General features: G+C 35.5%; 1 protein-coding gene across 1 annotated transcript; it reads left to right on the top strand.

The window, feature by feature from the left end:
• Nucleotides 1-9,812: 9,812 nt before the first annotated feature.
• Nucleotides 9,813-10,760, top strand: LOC127677941 (olfactory receptor 10Q1-like). Its single transcript, XM_052172860.1, has one exon. The coding sequence runs from the start codon at nt 9,813-9,815 to the stop codon at nt 10,758-10,760; it is 948 nt and encodes a 315-aa protein (XP_052028820.1).
• The last annotated feature ends 11,722 nt before the right edge of the window (nt 10,761-22,482 follow it).

Raw genomic sequence — 22,482 nt, 5'->3', positions numbered from 1 at the left:
GAGGGGAAACTCTGAATGGGGATAACATTTGAAATGTAAACAAATAAAATAACCAATAAAAACTTTTTAAAAATGAATAAAAGAATTTACCTTAATAAACAAAATAAACAGTAAGTAAATTAAATAATGTCAATATAACTTTATTTAATTATTTAAATAAATTTAATTAGTACTATAATTTTATGTTTTAATTGCTATTTTTATATACAGAATTTGTACACATGTATCGGATGTCATATGTTTGGATACATGTTCATGCTGTACAATGACCAAACAATGACAATAACAACTTATTAAGTTTCTAATGGGTGCATCCAAAATCCACAGTTAATCTTTCCTCTCCTAGAACTGTTCATGTTAAAAGACAACAAAAAGTAAATAAATAGCAAAGGCTGGCAAAGATATAAAGAAGAGGGAAGTTTTCACACCATTGATAGTATAAGTTAGGAGAATTATGGAAAGCAGTTTGAAGTTTCCTCAAAAAACAGCAGGGTAATGTATCCAAAAACATGAAATTGGTATTTCAAAGAGAAACTTACACTCCCTTGTTAGAGTGTTGTTCAGGACATCTTAAATAGATTCAAACCAGTTGTTTATCATCACTGAATGGAGAAAGTACATGTGAGATATATACCCTCTATATGGCTTAGCTATTGAAATGGAGCCCTTATCTATAGAGATATGGATGAAACTTAATGATATTATAAGAAAAATGACAGTGAAATTTATATTATATACTCTGATTTTGAAAAAAAAGTCACAGTTCATTGTATTTTAAACCTAACAGATTTATAGAACCAATGAAGTCCAACATCTCTCATCAGAGAAATGAATGCCATTTTTTAATTTCCCTTGAGGCTTGGGGATTATAATGACCACAAATAATAGCTTGACTCTCCAGATGGCTGTGCCTGTGTTGGGTAAGTATGCTACTCATGCCTCAGGGTCTGAAGCTAGAATAAATATCTGCCTTCAAAAACTCTTGGAATATAGAGCCAGAATGTATCACCATCAATTTCCTGATAGGTATCACATAGGAATCATTGATACTGCCTAGAAGCCCAGGAACAGTTTTATAATGACCACACAGAAAAAAAATCTCTTTAACTTTTTCTTTCTCTAGCTAAATTACATGTAAGTAGCCCCACTGGGATTTACATTCTCTCAAGGCACTCATTAATTTTATAGAAATTCCATGAAGGACATTGAAATACCTAACTAGTTCAGCCAAGAATGGACTCAATGATTATATCAGAATCTATTCCACATTACTGAGAAGGGCACAAGTCCTCTCAGTCAGGATTGGAATTTGAATTACTCCATAATATCTTGGTTCTTATGAATGCCATTCTCACTCAATTTTTGCCTAGTTACTAATATCTAAGGAGTATCTTTTCTCCTGAATGTCAGAGTATAAAGAATACTTCCTACCATCATGTAGACCTTATGAAGCCATAAATACAGCCTGTTTGTTCTCTGTATATGATGCTGACAAAACCCTTATGAACTGTCATTATATTTCTCCTGTAAGAAGACTGACAAAGTTTCTCTGGAGGAGTTCCCTCCCTTATCTCTGGCTGCAACATCTCAGAAGCAAAGGTAACTTGCTCTTTGATGAGTTTACTTAAATGGCTAATGGAATAAATAAATTTGAAATTGTTGAAGAAGCATCTAAAAGACTCCATTTTTATGAATATTTTCTTCACACAAATAGTAAAAAATAAAGTTTCTATAATGCTTTACAACTAAAAGTGAATAATCATGAATATCGACATTTATGGGCCACAAGTACGTTGTTAAAGTATGGATAATTTTTCATACTTACAGATATAGAAAAGAGATCTGAGATACATGGTCTAGCATGACATACGTAATAAGGTCATATTAAAACTTAAGTCATCGATCAAGTCAGAGGATATCTCAGTGTCAAGTAGTGATAAGACTTGATTGGCCTATTCTCAGCCCAGGAGCTATTGCAATTGATAGTTGCTAAGAGAAGTAGAGTAGGGTTTCTTTAGGAATGTTTGTCCAGAGAGACTACCTGTACTTCTGTAAGTCATGCACTTACAGACAGCCCTGAGTGAACTCTGAGGGATTAGAGAAAAAGGAACAAAAGAACATATGAAGTGGGAAAAAATAGTGGTGGTAGGACAGAAGAGAGGCTAGGATAGAAGAGGGGGAAAAGGAGGATTTGGATTTCACCAAAACAATGATTATGAATATACAAAATTCTCAGTCAGTAAAACATATAAATCATTAAGACTATCTCCTTTTAGAAACTATTAGAAAGTGTAATCTGTTGTTAATAGGTCTATGTAAGAGTAAGTCAACCCTCTCTTTTTCCCCAATCTCATCAGTTAGTTTGGTTAATAAATATGAATTTCAAAAAATATAAAAACAAACAAAAAAAACAAAACTTTTTTGCATTTTCTCATCTGCTTTTCTGAATGTCAATGAAATATAAAAAGCCTAATGTAAAACTTACACATTTGGTGTTGAAATTTTACATAAAATTAATTATATCATTTCCTCACAAGATGTTAGCATGAGAATATATACAGTAAATCTCTAGGAACTTAAGAAAATGTTTTCAGATTGACCATCATAATTTTCGTTTCTAAAGAAAAGAGAATTCTTGTTTTAAAAAGCCCAGTTTAGAAATTAGTTCTTCAGAATCTTTAAATTCCTCTATTATAAACTACATTTAGCAATCGTGACTTTCCCTTCACTCAATTGTACCCAAGACTAGAACCAATAGTTTATACTCAATTAATCTTTCCCAGGCTGTTTTATTTGCTGGTAAGTTGCAATGGTCTGAGAGATGAAGTAAGGAGAAGCTTCTCAGAAAGTTCAAAACTGACAAACCTGTCACAAAAGTTGAGGAAACATGGTGGTTAGAAAGACTTACAATGCACAGTGCTTATCTACTAAAATGAATCTCAATACCTGGTTACCGTTAGACATTCAAGCACTGAGGAATGATTGTTGCAAAGTACTACTAAACTGACTGATGTAAAAAAATATTTTTGTGCTTTCCATTGTCTATTATTTCCATTGTCTATGTCCATTAATCATTGAACAATGACTAATCAATTATCTCAACTGAGTTTATCATTATTTAATATTATTATTAATATTATTGTCTGCAACAGAGAAATGTAATGAATGATAATTGAAAAGAGAGAAGTCATAGTCTATATGATACAAAATAATTATGGCATAACTGGATTGTAGAAAGAGTGACTCAATATTTACTTTGAAAGTGGATTTAAAGGATTAGAGATTAACAAATTAATATAATTTAGGTCAAACTAAAACAAATAAATGAGCAGGAATACAGAAATAAATGAAACAAATAAACAGCCATCTTGTAAAATTTAATATAACTATAAATGTAATATTTATCAAATTGACTCTAACAAAAATTGATTATTTTAAGTGTCAGATTCCTAAAAGGCAAAGTAAACACTCTCGAGCATGTGTATTCATTACATAAATATGATAGAAAGGTTGGAGTTGTCTCCAAAAACAGGCTTGGAGAAAGCCATAGAATATTAATGATTAAAGTGAAATCAATGGGTTTGCAGAGACTGTTGTATTAGGAAAAAGAAGTGTTTGAGTGTCACATGGAAATGTGTGCACACACAAAGTTTTTAGTAGTGACTAGAAGTCAGGTGAATATTTAATTTTGAAATTCAAATTTGGATTTTTAATAATGTTTTGATCCCATAGACGGACCTTGAATATAGGAGCTCTTTTTCCTTGACAACACTCTTTTGGAATTTGTGCTTGAAGACATCAGATTCCAAGCATCTCTGTCTTATTTGATCCACAAGAAGAATATGTAATGAGTCAGATCCAGAACAACTAACTGTTCATGGTTATGACATTGCTATCTCGGTTTTCTTGCTTTAAGAAACTGACCATTCCTGATTGATTTCTGGAACCAACTTTTACCTTATTTGATATGCTTGATGTATTTTGTTTTTATATTTCTTTGTCTTTTAATCATTTTCTTATTATTAAAGATTTAAAAGAGCAACACATCCTGGGAAGACACGGTGCTAAAGAACTTCACCCTCCATTACAGAAAAGATGAGATGAAAGAGTAAGTATCCAAGAACTCCACCCTAATGAGAGAGCTGTAAGGAGGCATTCTCTAGATTCTGTTAAGCCCAGGAATATTTCACCTTTAAAACATTTGGCATTTGTAAATTATTCACAGAGCCCATATTTGTATACTCTGTCACATGGTAGAGAGCTAAACAATGCGTACAATGTAGTAACAGTGAAAATTAAATTTGCAAGCAAGAGTACTGGACTTAAAACTTGGATCTTACCACAAATCTAATCAATTAGCACTCTACCACTCTATCTCCTCAAACGTTCTCAAGTGCTGAGCAAATCCCAGATTCTTCAGTAATAACTAGATAACTGTTCCCAATCGTTATAATACATTTACACAAAGAAATACAAAGCAATAAACAGAAGGAGAACCCCATCAATCTCACAATGCCAATACTTAATATTTCCAGATATGTACTTTTAACGTGTGAGTATTTTAAGTGGTATGCTGTTTTACAATCTCTTTATTAACAGTTTTCCTGATTTTGTTAGATTTTTCCACACTATCACTTTAAACTGTTTCAGAGACTTGCACTGCATCCTTTAGTACCCTTCTCTTGTTGATACTTTTTCATAGTTTTGCTTTATTCCACTGAAAATTGTAGCAAATATAACTATCTATATTTTATAGATACGTAGTTTGAAAAAAATCCTCAAGGCAATATTCCTGATCAAAATGTATACTTTTCTTCTAGTCCTTCACTGTACAGTATCCAGTTGTACCACAATAAAAATATATAGCAATTATACCCAGTGTGGATATTTGAGAATAGACCTGTCTCTCAATTTCAAATGCCACAAGCAGGTATATCATTCATCAATTATATTTAATTTGGTCTCAGAAAGTTGTTTTGCATTGGTCTGTTTATTTGAATACTAATGAAATTAGATTTTATGTGTTTGTTTACCTTTAAGAGTTTTAAAAATCTTTCAATATCTTTTAATAATTTTCTTTTCATTTTGATATATATATATATATATATATATATATTACCCTCCAGATTTTATTCACCCCTTCCCCTGTCCACCCTCAAACTCTTCCACATCACATACCTCCTCCCCACCCCCTGTCTCCATGAGGATGTCCCCACCTGAACCCTCCACCCAACCAGACCTCTAAACTCCCTGGGACTCCCAGTCTCTTGAGAGTTACATGTATCTTCTCTGACTGAACCCAGACCCAGCACTCCTCTGATGTATATGTGTTGGGGGCCTCATATCAACTGGGTTATGCTGCCTGGTAGTTGTTCTAGTGTCTGAGAGTTTTCAGGGGTCCAGGTTAATTGAAACTGCTGGTCCTCCTACAGGGTAACCCTCCTCCTCATCTTCTTCCAGCCTTTTCCTAATTCAACAATAGTGGTCAGCAGCTTCTGTCCTTTGAATGGATGTAAATATCTGCATCTGACTCTTTCAGCTACTTGTTGGGTCATTTGGAAGGCAGTCATAATAGGTCCCTTTTTGTGATCACTCCAGAGCCTCAGTAATAGTGTCAGGCCTTGGGGCCTCACCTTGAACTGAATCCCACTTTAGGCCTATTACTGGACCTTCTTTTCCCCAGGCTCCTCTCCATTTAGATCCCTGCAGTTGTTTCAGACAGTAACAAATATGGTCAGAGTTTTGACTATGGGATGGTAACCCCTCACTCACTTTATTCCCAGTCTTCCTACTGGAGTTGGGCTCTATAAATTCACTCTCTCTACTGTCAGTCATTTCATCTAAGGTCCCTCCCTTTGAGTCCTGATGGTCTCTCACCTCCCAGGTCTCTTACTTTTGCTGAATTATAAAATGTCATTATTACTAAATTTGCATAATGTGTTCCTTAATCAAAAAAATTTTCCATTCTCCCCCCCCCAAAAAATAAATTCTGTCCTTTGATTATTTGGTTAAATATATTTATGTACCATGAGATCTTAAAAATCATGTGAACTAGTTTTTAGCTTTTCTTTATATTCAACTTAAATTTCCCCATAGGAATGAATTTCCATATGTAGGATTTGAGAAATAAGTTTAAATGTTAGGATTTTAAGCCTTGTAATTGTGTTGAAATCATAATGACTGGTAATTATAAATTGATTGGATACTCTACTAGTGCAGTTCTAAATACTCTCATGTCTCAGAAACTAAAGGAGGAAGGAATGTTTGTTCTCAGGTCTATTTCTCAGATTATGAAACAATGAGAATGGTCCTGGAGATCAAGAAATAAAGCAATTAAGGCAAGAGGCTAAGCAGTAGTGAGCCTATGTTTAAATTCCCATTGCAATACATAATATTGTAACCTGGAGCAAATGTCCCATTTTCTTATCTTTAAAACATCAAATAAAATTTATTACTCCTGAGAAAATTAATATTAAAACATAGACTTTTAGTCATTCATGGACTTACAATATGAAAAATTAGTTTTCCTCTAATGAAAATTTTAGCTTTATTTTAATTGGCAGATAAAAATATTCCTTTGTTTTTAAGTACAGTAGGATTTGTCAGTGGATGCACATTTATTCTTCTTTAAGTATATTCACTGGCATGTTGCTTACTGTTCACCTGGTCAGTTGTTCTTTTATTTTGGAAGATTGAGAGGTAAGAATCCATTAACTTACCACTTCTCAGCCTTTTGACTAAGATCAAGTGAAGAATCCATCAACCTTCGGACAAAATGTCAAGAGTTTTACTTTGATTATAAAAATTAAGAAAAATCAAAGCCTTTCTACAGTTCATCATGTATTAATTTAAAATAAAGTGAGACACCATACTGATATCAAACAGGAATAGAAAATTATAAAATCCTCTTCTCATTGATTTCATTCTTGTGGATTCTTGTGGTTATGGTTTATGGTTGTCTGATTGTAACACTTATATGCATAATTATTAACTATTTCTAAAGTATAACATTGCTAGCACTCATTAAATACTTTATAGTTACTGTCACATCTGGTTAGATATAATTAAATGCATATAAAATTATTACTGACAGTATATGCTGTTTTTAGGCAAGGTGGAATGAATTATAATCAAACAAGCCATTATGGAAGTTCAGAATACTCAAATATCCTGTAGGGGGTGCTTTGCACTTGTCAGTCAAGCAGTCATCATGAAGCATGTACAGAGTGAGTTGTGCTGGTTGACATAACACACCAATTGAATAGCTGATTGTTAATAATTCCCCACTATGGTTCACTTCAGAGTGCTTGTGATTGTGGCTGTCTCACTGAGTGTGTGTGTGTGTGTGTGTGTATGTGTATGTGTGTATTCTGTTTGTTCCACCAATAACTACTCTATGTTGCTTCGGTTTGCTTGTGTTTAATAAGTAAACTACATTTCTTCTTTATTGTTGAATATAAATTCTTCTTTTATACAATGCATGCACATGCACATCACAGTTTGTCATCCCTCTAATCCTCCTAGCTCTCTGCTACTTCCCCTCTCTGTCAAATCTACTCCACCTCCATTTCCCTTCAGAATGGAGCAGGCCCCCTATAGACAACAATTAAATACTACAGTAAATAAATAAACAAACAAATAAATAAATAAATGTAAAACAAGGCAATTGCAGGAGTGACCAACCTATGTCTGATTTAACTTGAGGGCCACACAGTGACAGGAAACCCATGCCCACCATTGCCTAGATAGAAAAAAAAACAAAACTTGGTAAAGCATAATTCTAAAACTGACGTTACCCTTTCTATCTTTACACATCCCACCGAATAAATACTGCCTGTTTAAGTACATACGTACATACAATACATACATACATACATCATACATACATACATCATACACACACACACATATATATATATACACTCACACACATTACATATGTATGTGTATATATATGTGTATATATATACATATATATACTCTTAGAGAACATAAACCTGAGTCAAACATATTTATCATTTGATTATTCACCTTTCTTGATTTATTTACAGTAATTTTACTTTAGAATTTGATCATATTTCTTTAATTTTCAACCGCTTGTACTGTATATTTTTAATAATATGGCTTTTAGAAATGAATAATCTAATTCTTCAGCTATGTGTGACTATTTTGAAATGAATGCTCCTAGCTATTAACACCTTAGTAAAATCTACTTTCAATCATCTTTATTTAGACTGAGGTTATTTGCATAATTTTATTTCTTGTGGCATTCCTGACTACACAAATTTTGGGCTAAAATATGAGCAGGTATTTTACATTTGTAGATTATATTATGTATATTTTTATGCACATGGTTTCATATTACATGTTTTATTATTCCTAGTAATCTATTTTGCATTAATGATTCATTTTTAATATATATTTCATGTGTGATTATTCAAAACACTATTTTACATGATGAATTCCTAGTCTGGAGTTATATATTCTAATTGATAATCCAGGAATGTAGAGTCTTTATTGAAAAGTTGTTTTGATTATAGTTAACAATATATATTCCTATGTCCTTGTAAATCTCAGACAATGTTCCTACTGCTTTAGAACACAATTCACTTTGGCTTAGTATAGAATTATTTTTGCAATGTTTTTCTTTAAACTATATAACATTTTATTGTTTCTTTAAATAATTAAAATACAGTTGCAATCAAATGGAAAATGCTTCATCTATAATTATTATGCAATTCGTAATGCTTATTACGCTTTCATCATTTCACACAATACTTTTCATGTAAAACTTAATTTTGCTAATGCATTTTTTTATTTCTTTGTCATCCATTCATATCTCAGGTAACACTACTCTAATCTTAACACAATTCTGTTTAATTCATGGTCAGGTAATTTTTTTAAATCTGAATTGAAAAGCTTTGGCTTACAGAAGGAGATTTAGAAAAACATAAAACAGGAAATATATGAAAAGCGTATGTCATAAAAGATAGCCCAGGTTGTTATGGAGTCCAAACTGGATGTAAATGGAGTATGGCCACATTTAAGGCATGGAGAGCTATGAGGACAGAGAATTAATACACGGAAATGCTAGAACAACCTGAGTAACTTTTGCAGACATGAAGGAGAAGTACATATTTATGCACCATAAAGTACATAAATTACCATTACATGCAGGAATTGAAACATAGTTAAACTAATTCTCAGCAATGAAGGTGAAAGAGTGATTAGAGTTCTGATGCATAAAGGTGAAAGTGATAGAGGAAGTATCTGCATGTTTATGATTGTGTTTCTTCATCTTGGTAGTCGTTTAACCTTATTGCAAAAAACCCAAGATCTTTACATGGGCTTTACACACTAATATCTGCATATATTGCACCTGAGTAAGAATCTATATCAAAAATGTGAATGCTGCATCCATTTATCTAGCTTTAAACCTAGTTAAATACATCATTTTATCCTGTTTGAAGATATGTACAAAATATACTATTTTATACACAAACAAAATGTTAGGACTTCTCAGTTAAATAATAATACTGAAATAACTGGAAGAGGCATCTACCAGATTCATTTGAGAATTTGTCTGTAGACAAGCATCTCCATTACTAAAATTTCTAAGGAAAAATATATCAGACTTTTAACTGTGAATTTATTTCCAAATATTGGCATTGAAACTAAATTTTAAGAAGAAAATCACAGAAGAAAAAGTCAGTTCAGTCTCCCTGATTTTCTTCAGGCTTGAAGTAACTCAGTAAATAAGAGTCTGCATTACCTGTATTTGCTTATTTGTTTGTTTGTTTTCCACACAAGACATGCTGACTGGGAAGGCTGTCCTCAATCAATCTGGGACCCCTGAGTTTGTGTTCCGTGTCTTCACCACTGTCCCTGAATTCCAGGCTCTCCTTTTCCTCCTCTTTCTCCTGCTGTATTTGATGATCCTCTGTGGTAATACAGCCATCATCTGTGTGGTGAGCACCCACAGCGCCCTGCACACACCCATGTATTTCTTCCTCAGCAGTCTGTCTGTCTTGGAAATCTGCTACACCACAGATGTGGTGCCTTTGATGCTTTCTAACATCTTTGGAGCCCAGAAACCAATATCACTGGCTGGTTGTGGGACACAAATGTTCTTCTTTGTAACTCTAGGAAGCACTGACTGCTTTCTCTTGGCAGTCATGGCCTATGACAGGTATGTGGCCATCTGCCACCCTCTGCACTACAGCCTCATCATGACCCAGAAGCTGTGTGTTGAGATGGTGATAGGCTCTTTGAGCTTGGCACTATTTCTCTCCTTGCAGCTCACTGCCTTAATTTTCACCTTGCCTTTCTGTGGACATGACCGGGAAATCAACCACTTCCTGTGTGATGTACCTCCAGTCCTGCGCCTAGCCTGTGCTGACATCCACGTGCACCAGGCAGTCCTCTATGTAGTGGGCATCCTGGTGCTGACAGTCCCTTTCCTGCTGATTTGTATCTCCTATGTGTTCATTGCTTCTACAATTCTCCGCATGCGCTCTGCAGAAGGTCGCCAGAGGGCCTTCTCTACCTGCTCTTCCCACCTCACTGTGGTCTTGCTGCAGTATGGCTGCTGTAGCCTTGTATACTTGAGGCCTCGCTCCAGCACCTCAGAGGATGAGGACCGCGAAATCGCCCTGGTCTACACCTTTGTCACCCCACTACTCAACCCTCTGATTTACACTCTTCGGAATAAAGATGTGAAAGATGCGCTGAAGAACTCTGTCTTCCATAAAACAGTCTGAGGGGAGATAAAGATATCAGAGGACTAGGGTGGTGTCTGTCAGTTAAACCATCCAACTGAAAAAGGATAAACAATATTATATCACTTACTGTTACCAACATTCCATGACATTTTCAAGACCAAAATCATGTACTACCCAGGATAGACATACTTTCTTTAAGTCATAGATTCATTCTCAAATTTGAATATAGCTTCCAATATGGGAGCACTGTTCTACTTAACTCAATTTTAAGGATTGTCATTTCAAACAAGACAGTTGCTTCACTGGGAACCACACATACATGCTGCATTTGAAGAAAGGCTTCTGTCTATTCACATGGAGGGCAGAAAAACATTCTATAAAAAGGGGGTTACAGGGCTGGAGAGGTGGCTCAGCAGTTAAGAGCACTGACTGCTCTTCTGAAGGTTCTAAGTTCAAATCCCAGCAACCACATGTTGGCTCACAACCATCTGTTACAAGATCTGACGCCCTCTTCTGGAGTGTCTGAAGACAGTTACAGTGTACTTACATATAATAAATAAATAAATAAATAAATAAATAAATAAATAAATAAATCTTTAAAGAAATAAAATAAAAAGGGAATTTAAAGGGGTAAATGTTTTCCAAAATAAATGTCTTTTTCTGTGTTTGATGTGAAGATATAGTCAATATTTGCTTATTTAATGTATGGGTTTCCTTCATGTCAGAGGTTTCTACTGGTAACATCTTCATTTTCTTTTTCTTTTTTTTTCCATTTTGAATAATACTACATCTTTATTTTTTTATTTTTTTTAGAATTTTTTTAATTTATTTACATTTCTTTTTTTTACCAAGTATTTTTTTAATTTATTGATATATTTATTTACATTTCAAATGATTTCCCCTTTCCTGGACCCCCACTCCCCAAAAGTCCCATCAGTCCCCTTCCCTCCCCCTGTTTTCCCACCCAACCCTTCCCACTTCCCTGTTCTGATTTTGCTCTATACTGCTTCACTGAGTCTTCTCAGAACAAGGGGCCACTCCTCCGTTCTTCTTGTATCTCATTTGATGTGTGGATTATGTTTTGGGTATTCCAGTTTTCTAGGTTAATATCCACTTATTAGTGAGTGCATACCATGATTCACCTTTTGAGTCTGGGTTACCTCACTTAGTATGATGTTCTCTAGCTCCATCATCCATTTGCCTAAGAATTTCATGAATTCATTGTTTCTAATGGCTGAATAGTACTCCATTGTGTAGATATTTTTTTTGCATCCACTCTTCTGTTGAGGGATACCTGGGTTCTTTCCAGCATCTGACAATTATAAATGCTACTGGTTCAACTGGAGGTCAGCATGCAGAAGAATGCGAATTGATCCATCCTTGTCTCCTTGTACTAAGCTCAAATCCAAATGGATCAAGGACCTCCACATAAAGCCAGACACTCTGAAGCTAATAGAAAAGAAACTGGGGAAGACCCTTGAGGATATCTATATAGGGAGAAAGTTTCTGAACAGAACACCAATAGCATATGCTCTAAGATCAAAAATTGACAAATGGGACCTCATAAAATTACAAAGTTTCTGTACGGCAAAGGAAACCATCAAAAGGACAAATCGGCAACCAACAAATTGGGAAAAGATCTTCACCAATCCTACATCAGATAGAGGGCTAATATCCAATATATATAAAGAACTCAAGAAGTTAGACTACAGAAAACCAAACAACCCTATTAAAAAATGGGGTACAGAGTTAAACAAAGAATTCTCACCTGAAGAACTTCAGATGGCAGAGAAACACCTTAAAAAATGCTCAACTTCATTAGTCATTAGGGAAATGCAAATCAAAACAACCCTAAGATTTCATCTTACACCAGTCAGAATGGCTAAGATTAAAAATTCAGGAGACAGCAGGTGTTGGAAAGGGTGTGGAGAAAGAGGAACACTCCTCCACTGTTGGGGTTGCAAATTGGTACAACCACTCTGGAAATCAGTCTGGCGGTTCCTCCGAAAACTGGGCACCTCACTTCCAGAAGATCCTGCTATACCACTCCTGGGCATATACCCAGAGGATTCCCCACCATGTAATAAGGATACATGCTCTACTATGTTCATAGCAGCCCTATTCATTTTCTTTTCATATGGAAACAGGAATTAGCTTACACTGGCCAAGCAGCTACGGATGACTATGCTACTATACTGTCTTAGTCGGGGTTTCTATTCCTGCACAAACATGACCAAGAAACAAGTTGGGGAGGAAAGGGTTTATTCAGCTTACAGTTCTGCATTGTTGTTCATCACAAAAGGAAGTCAGGACTGGAACTCAAACATGTGAGGAAGCAGGAGCTGATGCAGAAGCCATGGAGGTATGTTCCTTACTGGCTTGCTCCCCCTGGCTTGCTCAACCTGCTCTCTTAAAGAACCCAAGAATACCAGCCCAGGGATTGTACCATCCACAAGGGACTCTCCCCCTTGATCACTAATTGAGAAATGCCTCACAGTTGGATCTCATGGAGGCACTTCCCCAACTGAAACTCCTTTCTCTGTGATAACTCCAGCCTGTGTCAAGTTGACACACAAAACCAGCCAGTACATATATCAAGACCAAATCCTTTGTGGCTTCAGCATAAAGCCTTTCTGCTAAAAATCCTGACATTAATGTTTGTTCTTTAACCTTCACCCTCCTCTCCACTTCCTTTCTTACTTGATGAATCCTGGCCATGGATGCTCTCAGATATTCTTCCTCCCATTTCTACCTAAGGCTGGTACTTGCTTATGCATCTGCCTTCTAGTGTATAGACTGAGCTGTGTAACACTCATGTGAATACATATTTAAGTCACCAAACTCTGTGCTTCACAATAGATTATCTCTATTCCGTATCCTGTGTATAGCAAAGAACAATGCTTACCATGAGTTATTTTCTTCCAGAACATCTATCAGTATTTGCTAAATCCAGACCATAAAATGAGAGTGGGATCCATTAGCTCTAAAGCCCATGTGCTTTTGTGCTAGTGTAAGAAATTGGCATCAATTACCTGAATATCATATGAATATGTCTATATTAGGTCCTGAAATGCTTCAGGTCTTTGAGCCTATAATTTACTGGTGTATTTAAAAATGACTCAATAAAACTGCTTGAGACCAAGAGTCCAAGTTTAATCCATCAATGTACATTAGTACATTAATGGACATTAAATTAATTTTAACCATATACTTCATGTGATTCACAGTATTATAGAATGACATAATAAAACTGTATATGCGATGGGGAAGAATACAACTTAATGAGACTAGGAATTGATCTCTCATACCTGATGCCATTATCAATTGACTCATCTCACTAGCTGAACACCTCATTCTATCTAATTACCACATACTTCACGGTCTTTTTGCTACATCCATGCTGTTTGAGCTGATAATGAACCATTGTCCCCATACCTCCCAAACAAAGTTTTTATCTTAAGGACTCAGAAGAAAAACCTAAGTAAAAATAATTTTTGCTTTCCGATGTGCCTAACAATTGGTCAGATATAGACACAGCATGAAAGTTCATTAATAGTTTTTTGTCAGTGGGATAGGATAGTTTTAGTCTTGCTGTGACTGGATGTCTCAGAGTGGGATGGTATCTTTGGGGGTCTTCTCCTTAAAGGGAGGAGGCAATGAGGAGGAGTGTGTGAATGGGAGGAAGAGAAGAGGAGAGAGGAGTCTGACACAAGGAAGCAAATTGAATAAATTAATGGAAAAATAATTTTTGTGTGGAAACTGGGCTAATGGAAATATAGAATAAAAAGAGGCATAAAAATAAATGAACATTCCTTTCTCAGCTCCATGAATTTCAAGTGTGAATCTCCCTTCAATAATAATTGTGTATTATATAAATACATGGAAGGAATAATTTACATAAACTATTAAGTGATGATGGGAAAAATGAATCTAGCAATAATACATTATGTAATGATGATATATATTTAACTAAAGTTACATTTAATATATTTTTCATTATATCTCTTCTAATATTTTTCTGAAGAAAGTGTGAAGACCTAAATTTATATGTAGAGCTCTACTTTTTAAGAAAGTGGTCATTTTAATTATAATAAAATAATTATGCTTATCTGTCATAGCAAATCATTCAAAGAAAGATTCTTGCTTTATCCATATTCATTTATCTAGGTATATGATATCTAGATAAATATAGATATAAAATTACTTCAAAAAATCAGTAGCATTCCTCTACTCAAAGAATAAATAGGCTAAGAAAGAAATTAGGGTAATGATACCTTTCACAGTATTCACAAATAATATAAAATATCATTTTGTGACTCTAACCAAGCAAATGAAAGATCTGTATAACAAGAATTTCAAGTCTCGGGAGAAAGAAATTGAACAAGACCTTGGAAGTTGGAAAGACCACCCATGGCCATGGATTGGCAGGATTAACATAGTAAAAATGGTGGTTAGCTTCATGAGTTCTTTATATATTTTCAGTATTAGCCCTTTATCAGATGCGGGGTTAGTGAAGAATTTTCCCAATCTGTAGGCTGCTGATTTGTCCTACTGGTAATGCCCTTTGCCTTGCAAAAGTTTTCCAGTTTCATGAGGTTCCATTTATCAATAATTGACCTTAGAGCTTGAGCCATTGATGTTCGGTTCAGGAAACTTCCCTTGTGCCAATGAGTTCAAGGCTCATACCCACCTTATCATCTATTAGCTTCATTTTTCTGGTTTTATATTGAGGTCCTTAAATCCACTTGGGCTTGAGATTTATGCAAGGTGACACATATGGATCTATTTTTATTTTTCTACATACAGATGGTCAGTTATACCAGCACCATTTATTGAACATGCTTTTATTTCCATTGCATACTTTTGGCTTCTTTGTCAAAGATCAAGTGTCCATAAATGTGTGGTTTTATTTCTGGGTATTCAATTCTATTACATTGACCAGTCTATATGTCTCTTTATCAATACCATGCAGTTTTTATCACAATTAATCTGTATTATAGCTTGAGGTCAGGGATGGTCAGAAGTTCTTTTATTGTTAAGTATTGTTTTCTCTATTCTTTGTTTGTTACATTTCCAGATGAATTTGAGAATTGTTTTTTCCATGTCTTTGAAGAAATGTGTTGGGATTTTGATGGGGATTGCGTTGAATCTGTACATTGCTTTTGGTAGAAACAAAACAACTCAATTAAAAAGTGGGGTTTAGAACTAAACAGAGAATTCATAACAGAGGAATCTCAAATAACTGAAGTCAAATATTCAAAGTCCTTAGTCATTAGAGAAATGCAAATCAAAATGACCCTGATATTCCACCTTACACCAAGCAGAATGGCTAAGATCAAAAGCTGTGTTGGCCAGAATGTAGACAAAGAGGAACACTACTCTATTGCTTCTGGGATTGCAAACTGGTAAAAGTACTCTGGAATTCATTCTGGAGGTTCCTCAAAATATTGGATATATATATATATATATATATATATATATGAAGACCCAGCTATATCAACCTTGGGCATATATCCAAAAGATGCCTCACCATGCCACAGGTATACATGCTCCACTTATGCTCATAGCAGCCTTATTTGTGATAGGCAGAAGCTGGAAACAATCCAGATGTCCCACAACAGAAGAATGGCTACAGAAAATGTGGTTCATTTACACAATGGAATACTACTCAGCTATTACGAATGAGAACATCCTGAGTTTTGCAGGAAAATGGATGGAAGTAGAAAATATCACCCTGAGTGAGGTAACTCAGACCCAAAAGAATGTGCATGGTATGTTCTCATTAGTAAATGTATATTAAATAAAAAAGTAACAGAACCCCAAGGATACAATCCACAGAGATAAAGAAGGCTAAGAAGCCAAAGGGCCAAAGTAATGATGCCTCAATCCCACTTGGGGAAAAGAAAGCAATCACAGAGGTGGGAAGAGAAAGAGAGGAACCTTAAAGGGAAAGGTGACATGGAGGAGAATAGCAGAACTTCATCAAGTATTAGGTAGGAGTAGGACTTAAACTCTGAGGGTCAGCAGAAAGAATGTAAACAGGCAAACTCAGAACATAGGAGGTTGGAGGATGCTCTAAACTGTACCAGAGACCTGGGAGGTGAGAGACTCTTAGGTATCAAAGGGAGAATGAAAATCCCTACAGTGGGGAGAGGTAATTTGTAGAGTCCACCTCCAGTAGAAAGACAAAACATCAAGTGGAGGGATGGGGCTGTCAAAAACTGTGACCCAGAATTGTTCCTGTCTGAAAGAACTACAGGAACAAAAATGGAGAAGATCCTGAGGAAAAGGAGATCCAGTAACAGGCTCAAATTGGGATCCAGCTCGGGGAGAGACCCAAAGCCTGATACTCTCATTGAAGCTATAGTTTGCTTACAAATAGGAGCACATTATGACTACAGAACAAGAAGCTGAAAGAAACAGATGCAGATATTTATACCAAACCAATGGGAAGAAGCTGCTGACCTCTGTGGCTGAATTAGAGAAAAGCTCTAAGAAGCTAAAGAAGGTAACCCTATAGGGAGACCAGCGGTCTAAACTAACCTGAGCCCTCAGACACTGAGCCACAGACCAGGCAGTACACAACAGCTGATATGAGGCCTGCAATACATATATATATATGAGAACTCCCAGGTCTGGACTCAGTCAGAGAATAGGCACCTAATCCTCAATAGACTTGTAGCCCATGGACTGGGGAAGCCACAATGGTGGGAGTGAATGTGGGAGGATGGGAAAGTAAACGTGGTAAGGATGCATTATGAGAAAATACCAAATACTCAGTACAAATAATATGTTAAAAAAAAACAGTAAGAAAATATAATAATTATTATAATGGGCTTGTCTTTATATTTGACTAGTATCTTCTCATATTCTGGTAACTGTTTTTATACCGTGTATCAGTGTTTTAACTAAAATATGATGTGAGGAATCTCTTCTCTGTTCCTGTCAATTTGTTTCTGTATGATTCTTATACATGGATAGATATCTCTTTCTTTTGATTTTAGAAATTTCCTTCTATTATTTTCTTAAAGATACATTATATGCCTACTACATGTACTACTCCTTCTTTGCTCAAAATTTATAGATTTTATTTTTCCTAGTGCCATAGAGTATATATATATATATATATATATATATATATATATATATATAGTCATTTTGATTGAATAATGCAGTTTCTCTACTTTGTCTTCCTTCTACATGATCCATTCTGTTGGTGAAACTTTCCACTAAGATTTTTTTTTTTAATTTTTATTAATTGTGCCTACCTCCCACAGCCTTTGAGCAGGAATTCCAGACCTCAGTGCTAGTCACAACCTCCCCCATCTAGGGTGAAGCTCCTGGACCAAGATGAAGTCCATTTTTCTTCAAGGACCTTCAGTTTCCTGAGAGGGACTAGCCACCTGCTGAGAAACCAAACCAGTTGAATTCCCAGCCTTTGTGGGAAGGGCTTTCTCCCCATACACACCTTTAAATTTGGAGCTCCCCATTAAACATCAAGCCTTGATCAGAAAACTAGTCTTGGCTCCTTATTTCTCTTGGAAGCCCGTTTTATTTCAACCCCAGCTTTCCTTCCAGGTGACCTTGGTTCCCTTAGCCACAGACAGCTACAATTAATCAGCCCATTTCTTTACATCTCAAATGCCATCCCACTTACTGGTTACCCCTCCAAAAACCCTGCACCACACATCTGCCCTCTTCTCTCTCCCACTTGCCTCTATGAGAGTGCTCCCCCACCCACCAACCCTCTGCTGCCCCAAAGCTCCAGCATTCCCCTAAGTTGGGGCATAAATGGATGGAACCAGAAAATATAATCTTGAGTGAGGTAACTGAGTCTTAAACACATGGTATGTACTCACTGATAATTGGATATTATCCCCAAAACTCACAATGCCCATGATGCAACCTACAGAGCATATGGAGCTTAGGAGGAAGGAATACCAGGATGTAGATGCTTCAGTCCTTCATTGAGGGGGAACAGGATGATCATTGGAGGGGAACCTGGAAGGGGAGATCTGGGAGGGACAGAGAAAGGGGAGGAAATAAGGGGAGAAATATCAGGTATTAAAGGGAACTGGAGAGAGGTACAGAGGGCCAGGAAATTGGATAAAAATATGTATCTGTGGGGGATGAGGAACTGGTGATGTCCACTGGAGGGTCTCAGACACCAGGGAAACAAGAGGCTCCCAGAACTCACTGGAAATGACTTTAACAGAAATGTGCCACTAAGAGGAGAAAGAACCTGTACAGACTACCTTCACTAGATAGGCATGGCCCTTGTTTGAGGGATGGGGTCATCCACCCATCTCAAAATTTTTAACCCAGAAATATTCCTATACAAAAGAAAAGCTTAGTAATCATGTAGTAAGTGAATAGATTGGTTGAGAAATATTCTTGTGAAGAATGTTTCACAAAGCAATTTATCATATTACATTTTGAAAACATTTTATTGGCCTTTATTTGTTATATTCATCTGCTTGATCTAACTAACATTTTTCTTTCTAAATAAAGCACCAAAATTTAACTTTTTGCCTTGGGATATAATCCCAAAGGCTCATCTTAAAATGTTAAAATAAGTAACAATTCTGAATTATCCTTTATAGATGAATCATGAAATAAAGGTTTCTTTTCCTACTATAGTTCTTTTGTAGCTCAGTCCAGATAGAGAAACAAGTAAAGGAATAGAGATAGAAATATAGAACACACACACACACACACACACACAGAGAGAGAGAGAGAGAGAGAGAGAGAGAGAGAGAGAGAGAGAGAGAGAAAGAGAGAGAGAGAGAGAACACAGAAATACAGAGATAGAGACAGAGACAGAGGAAGGCAAGTAGATGGTAGGTTACAGATACTAAAGAACAGATGATTAATAGATAACCAATATATTACATCTAAAGATAGAGGGAGACAAGTACATAGTGCATGAGTGCTAATATAGGACAGAGATATGATTGATGGTTAATAGATATTAGATATATAGGTAGATGAGGTACATTAGATACATAGATAGATAGATACATACATACATACATGCATACATACATACATAGATTCATAGATACATAGATACATAGAGGACACTAACAGAATATGATATTATTGTTCAGCAACACATAATTTGTGTTCTATATCATACATGAATACGTGTGATTTACATAATATTTGTTGTTAAACTATAGGATTGATACACTTCTTGAAAAAAAATATAATGAATTTTCTTGACATAGGTAAGAAAGAATTCCAAAACTGGTTGAAGGGCATTAGAACACAGGGCATATTAATGTACATCTATATATACAATAACCCTTAGTTTTGTCTATTTCAGGGCCTATTATTTCATATTTACTAGTGATCAAAGAAACAATTCAATATTATAGAAATTATTTCTCAGTATTGTAAGTGTAGATATTTTTGGTTTCCATTTAGAAGTCCTGTGCATTGAATCATTGGTTTTATAGACTATTTTTTAGTCTGGTAGCCAATGAAAAGTATAATGTTCTTCATCTGTATTCTTTTATAGATGGAATTTTTTCATATAGTGGCAGAGGAGTCCATATCAATATTCTAAGCATTTATGACATATTGTCCTCTAATCAGCATAAGAAAAAATACAGAAGTTTAACTCTCTATTTTTCCTCCACTTCACAAGAACATAACACACACACACACACACACACACACACACACACAGCCAATAGCCCACTTTCTCTGAACAGCAATATAAAACTAAGTCACAAGGAAAAAGTTACAGCATAGGACCAGTGCCGAAGAAAGAGCAAAGGAAAAAAAAAAAAAAAAACCCAATTACCTGCCTATTCCCTGATGTCACCCAGACAACAATGTAAAAATAGCTTTTTCTCTTGAGAAAAGCACTGCAAGGATCTTGTCTCTAAGGAGTTGGGAGAAAGAAGAAGTCCCATAAGAGCCCCTGTGAGTCCATGACTACCTTGACACTGGGACTCAGATGAAGAGTCTAGTTCTAAGCAGCCGAGGATAGATGCTTTCATTTCTACCTCTGCATCGGTAAGTGCAAAATGCATTAAGGTCTAGATCCCAGTAAGTTCTAAACTTTTATATATCAGAGTTACATAGTCAGAGTTATAGCATTTTAAATTTGACCCTTTATTTTAACCAGCTAGAGAATTACCTTAAAGACTCACAACAGTTTGCACAACACTACTTGAAGCTTTGAGAAGTAGAAGAAGAAAAGTGGATTTGTTTTCTTCAATTGAAAATACACACATTTGGAAATTTCATTACATAATTTTGTTAACAGCTAAGTAATAATTCGTGGTGTAAATGTAGCACTTCAACTGAAAATACACACTTCTGGAAATTTTATGATGTAATTTTGTTAACAGCTGAGTAATAATTCATGGTGTAAATGTAGCACATTTTCTTTATCCATCTTTTGGTTGACAGACATCTAAGTTGTTGAGTGCGGTGTTTGGTTGATAATCATGGTAGGTCTGCCCTATTCCAAAGAGAAACAGGAAAGAATGGGAAAGCAGAGGTGGGAAGGAGGGACTGGAAGGAAAAGAGACAGAAGAAACTGTGATCAGGATGAAAAGAATTTTAATGAAAAAGAACAAACAAAAGAAAGAAAATACTCATGTCTCTTTTGTGTCCAATCCTAAAAACAATCTAGTACTTAAACACCAAAAAACCGTGTGAAGGTCTCTATGCCTTAATTATAGATTCCTGCACAAGTTATCTATTTTAGTTTTGTCAGGAAGTCTATGCATTCACCAAATATTCTCTACCCAGCATAAGGAGAAAATATAGAAGTAACTTTCAACATACCTCCACTTTACAGGAATACAATTCCTCCTCAAATTTGTAAGCCAAGCATCTCAAGAGAGACCCCTGAACCACTACTCCAGAAGAGCCCTTCATTCATTTATTTAGTTTCAATTGTATGGTTAATGATTTATCAAATTCTCCACAGAAATGAAAACCCTTTAAGAGACAGTGACTTTGGCAATGCTAAAATAGATAGAAAAATGAAAGTCCAAATTCTACTTTGCTTTCATACTGTTATTTCTTCAGTAAATCTCAATAAAAGCCATCCTATTGCATATCCCTTCCCCATCTCTTGGTGACAACCTGTAATGAATCAAAAGTGTTCTCTCCATCTGTACTTAGAAAACTTTTGTTTTAGAAATTAAGACCCGCTCCAGTAAAAAAAAAAAAAAAAAAGCCAATCTCAGTAAACATTAGAAATCAAGTTTCCCAACTATTTCAATACATGCCTTCCTTGCATGCATTGAGGCTCAAGTCTCCTACATGTAGGGACTCTTCATTGGGAACCATTCAATTATATTCTACTGTTCTTTAGTTCTACATTTTCCATTACATTTTGTCAATCCTTCATGACTATTATTTTGGTTTGATGTTTTAACAATTTCATTTTTCACAAACATGGAAAAAGAGTAGGAGAGAAGCCAAAGTGTTCAGTTATCTTGACAGAAGTTGTGACCACTTGGTTCCTTACAAACAGCAGGAAAAATTTCTCATGTGACCAATTTGGAGTAGTTAAGAGTCTGTCTTTGAAAAATGTGCAATTATATCATTCCCTGACAAGGATAATAAAATTTCTCCCTTTGCTCTTAAAAGATTCCTCTTGCCAGGTGGTAGTGGTGCACGCCTTTCATTCCAGCACTTGTGAGGCAGAGGCAGGTGGATTTCTGAGTTCAAGGCCAGCCTGGTCTACAAAGGGAGTTCCAGGAAAGCCAGGGCTACACAGAGAAACCCTGTC

Source organism: Apodemus sylvaticus, chromosome 1, assembly GCF_947179515.1.
Source record: "Apodemus sylvaticus chromosome 1, mApoSyl1.1, whole genome shotgun sequence".
In the NCBI taxonomy this organism is placed as follows: Eukaryota; Metazoa; Chordata; class Mammalia; order Rodentia; family Muridae; genus Apodemus; species Apodemus sylvaticus.
Note: the sequence above shows the minus strand (reverse complement) of the source record. Positions and strands in the feature narration are given on the sequence as shown.